The sequence below is a fragment of the Aptenodytes forsteri genome, unplaced genomic scaffold, assembly GCF_000699145.1.
Source record: "Aptenodytes forsteri isolate BGI_AS27 unplaced genomic scaffold, ASM69914v1 Scaffold485, whole genome shotgun sequence".
NCBI classification, from domain to species: domain Eukaryota; kingdom Metazoa; phylum Chordata; class Aves; order Sphenisciformes; family Spheniscidae; genus Aptenodytes; species Aptenodytes forsteri.
In genome coordinates this window covers 234107-235445 of record NW_008795525.1, presented here as the reverse complement: position 1 = coordinate 235445, position 1339 = coordinate 234107, and the positions used below count along the sequence as shown (strand labels likewise).

General features: G+C 68.7%; 1 protein-coding gene across 1 annotated transcript in view; it reads right to left on the bottom strand.

Annotated features, from left to right (window-relative positions):
* Positions 1-1280, bottom strand: part of TRIM3 (tripartite motif containing 3) — a 6491-nt gene extending 5211 nt beyond the window's left edge. Inside the window, exon 1 of the mRNA XM_009281990.1 lies at positions 1150-1280. Coding sequence (XP_009280265.1) covers positions 1150-1280 — 131 coding nt within the window. The remainder of the gene's footprint in view (positions 1-1149) is intronic.
* Between the last annotated feature and the right edge of the window lie 59 nt (positions 1281-1339).

The window sequence follows — 1339 nt, the reverse complement described above, 5'->3', positions numbered from 1 at the left end:
GGGGCAGGGGGCAGGGGTGCAGAGGGGGCTGCCCCACGGCGGGTGTCGGGGGATGCGTGGGGAGGGCGGGCTGAGGAGGGCGGCTCCGTTCTTGTTGTGGGTTTGGGGGATGCTCGGGGGATGCAGTGGGGCGCAGTGGGGGTGCAGTGCTGCACAGCTGGGAGGCAGAAGGGCACAGCAGGGATGCAGTGTGGGTGCAACAAGGTGCAGCGGGGACGCAGTGGAGCACAGCTGGGATGCCATGGGGATGCAGTGGGGATGCAGCGAGGCCCAGGGGCACAGCAGGGGTGCCATGGGGACGCAGTGCAGTGCCACGTGGGTCAGCGGGGATGCAGTGGGGATGCAGGGGGGATGCTGTGGGGATGCAGTGCAGCGCCATGTGGGTGCGGTGGGGATGCAGTTGGGATGCAGTGGGGCACAGCAGCCCCAGCTCATCTCCCGCAGGAGGTACAGGCAGGGAATGCTGGGGGGATGCAGCAAGGTGCAGTGGAGCGCAGCAGGGGTGCAGTGTGAATGCCGGGGGTGTGGGGACCCCAGCTCTCCTCCTGCAGGAGCTGCATGAGGGGGTGCTGGGGGGATGCAGTGGAACGCAGCGAGGGTCACAACGGGGCCTGGAGCGCAGTGGAGGGGCGCAAGCTGGGGGATTCAGTGGGATGCAGCAAGGCACAGCAGGACACAGCGGGGCTGGGGGCACAGTGGGGATGCAGCAGGGATGCAGGGGGGATGCAGCGAGGCCCAGGGGCACAGTCGGGACGCAGTGGGGCCCAGGGATGCAGCCGGGCAGAGCAGGGGATGCAATGGGGACACAGTGAGGACACAGCAAGGCCCAGGGACATGGTGGGGATGCAGCAGGGATGCAGCAGGGATGCAGTCAAGATGTAGTGGTGGCCAGGGACACAGCAGGGCACAGGAGGGATGCGCTGGGGACACAGTGGGGATGCAGCGTGGCCTGAAGGCACAAAGGGGATGCAGTGGGGTGCAGCGGGGCTGGGGGCACAGTTGGGACACAACGGGGCCAGGGACACAGCAGGTTGCAGTGGGTCCAGGGGCGCAGATGGGGCGCAGCAGGGCTGGGCCCACAGATGGGGCGCAGCAGGGGCACAGCGGGGCTGGGGGCACAGATTGGGCGCAGCGGGACCAGGGTCTCACCTCTCGCAGAAGGTGTGCAGGCAGGGCAGCACCTTGGGGTTGCGGTAGCGGTCAAGGCAGATGCTGCACACCAGGAACTGTTTGTCAATCTGCCGCACCACCGGGCTGGCGCTGGCCTCCCGCTTGGCCATGGCGGCGTCCCCGCAGCCCCACGGCGCTCAGCCTGGGGGCAGGGACGGTCAGCGGGGCC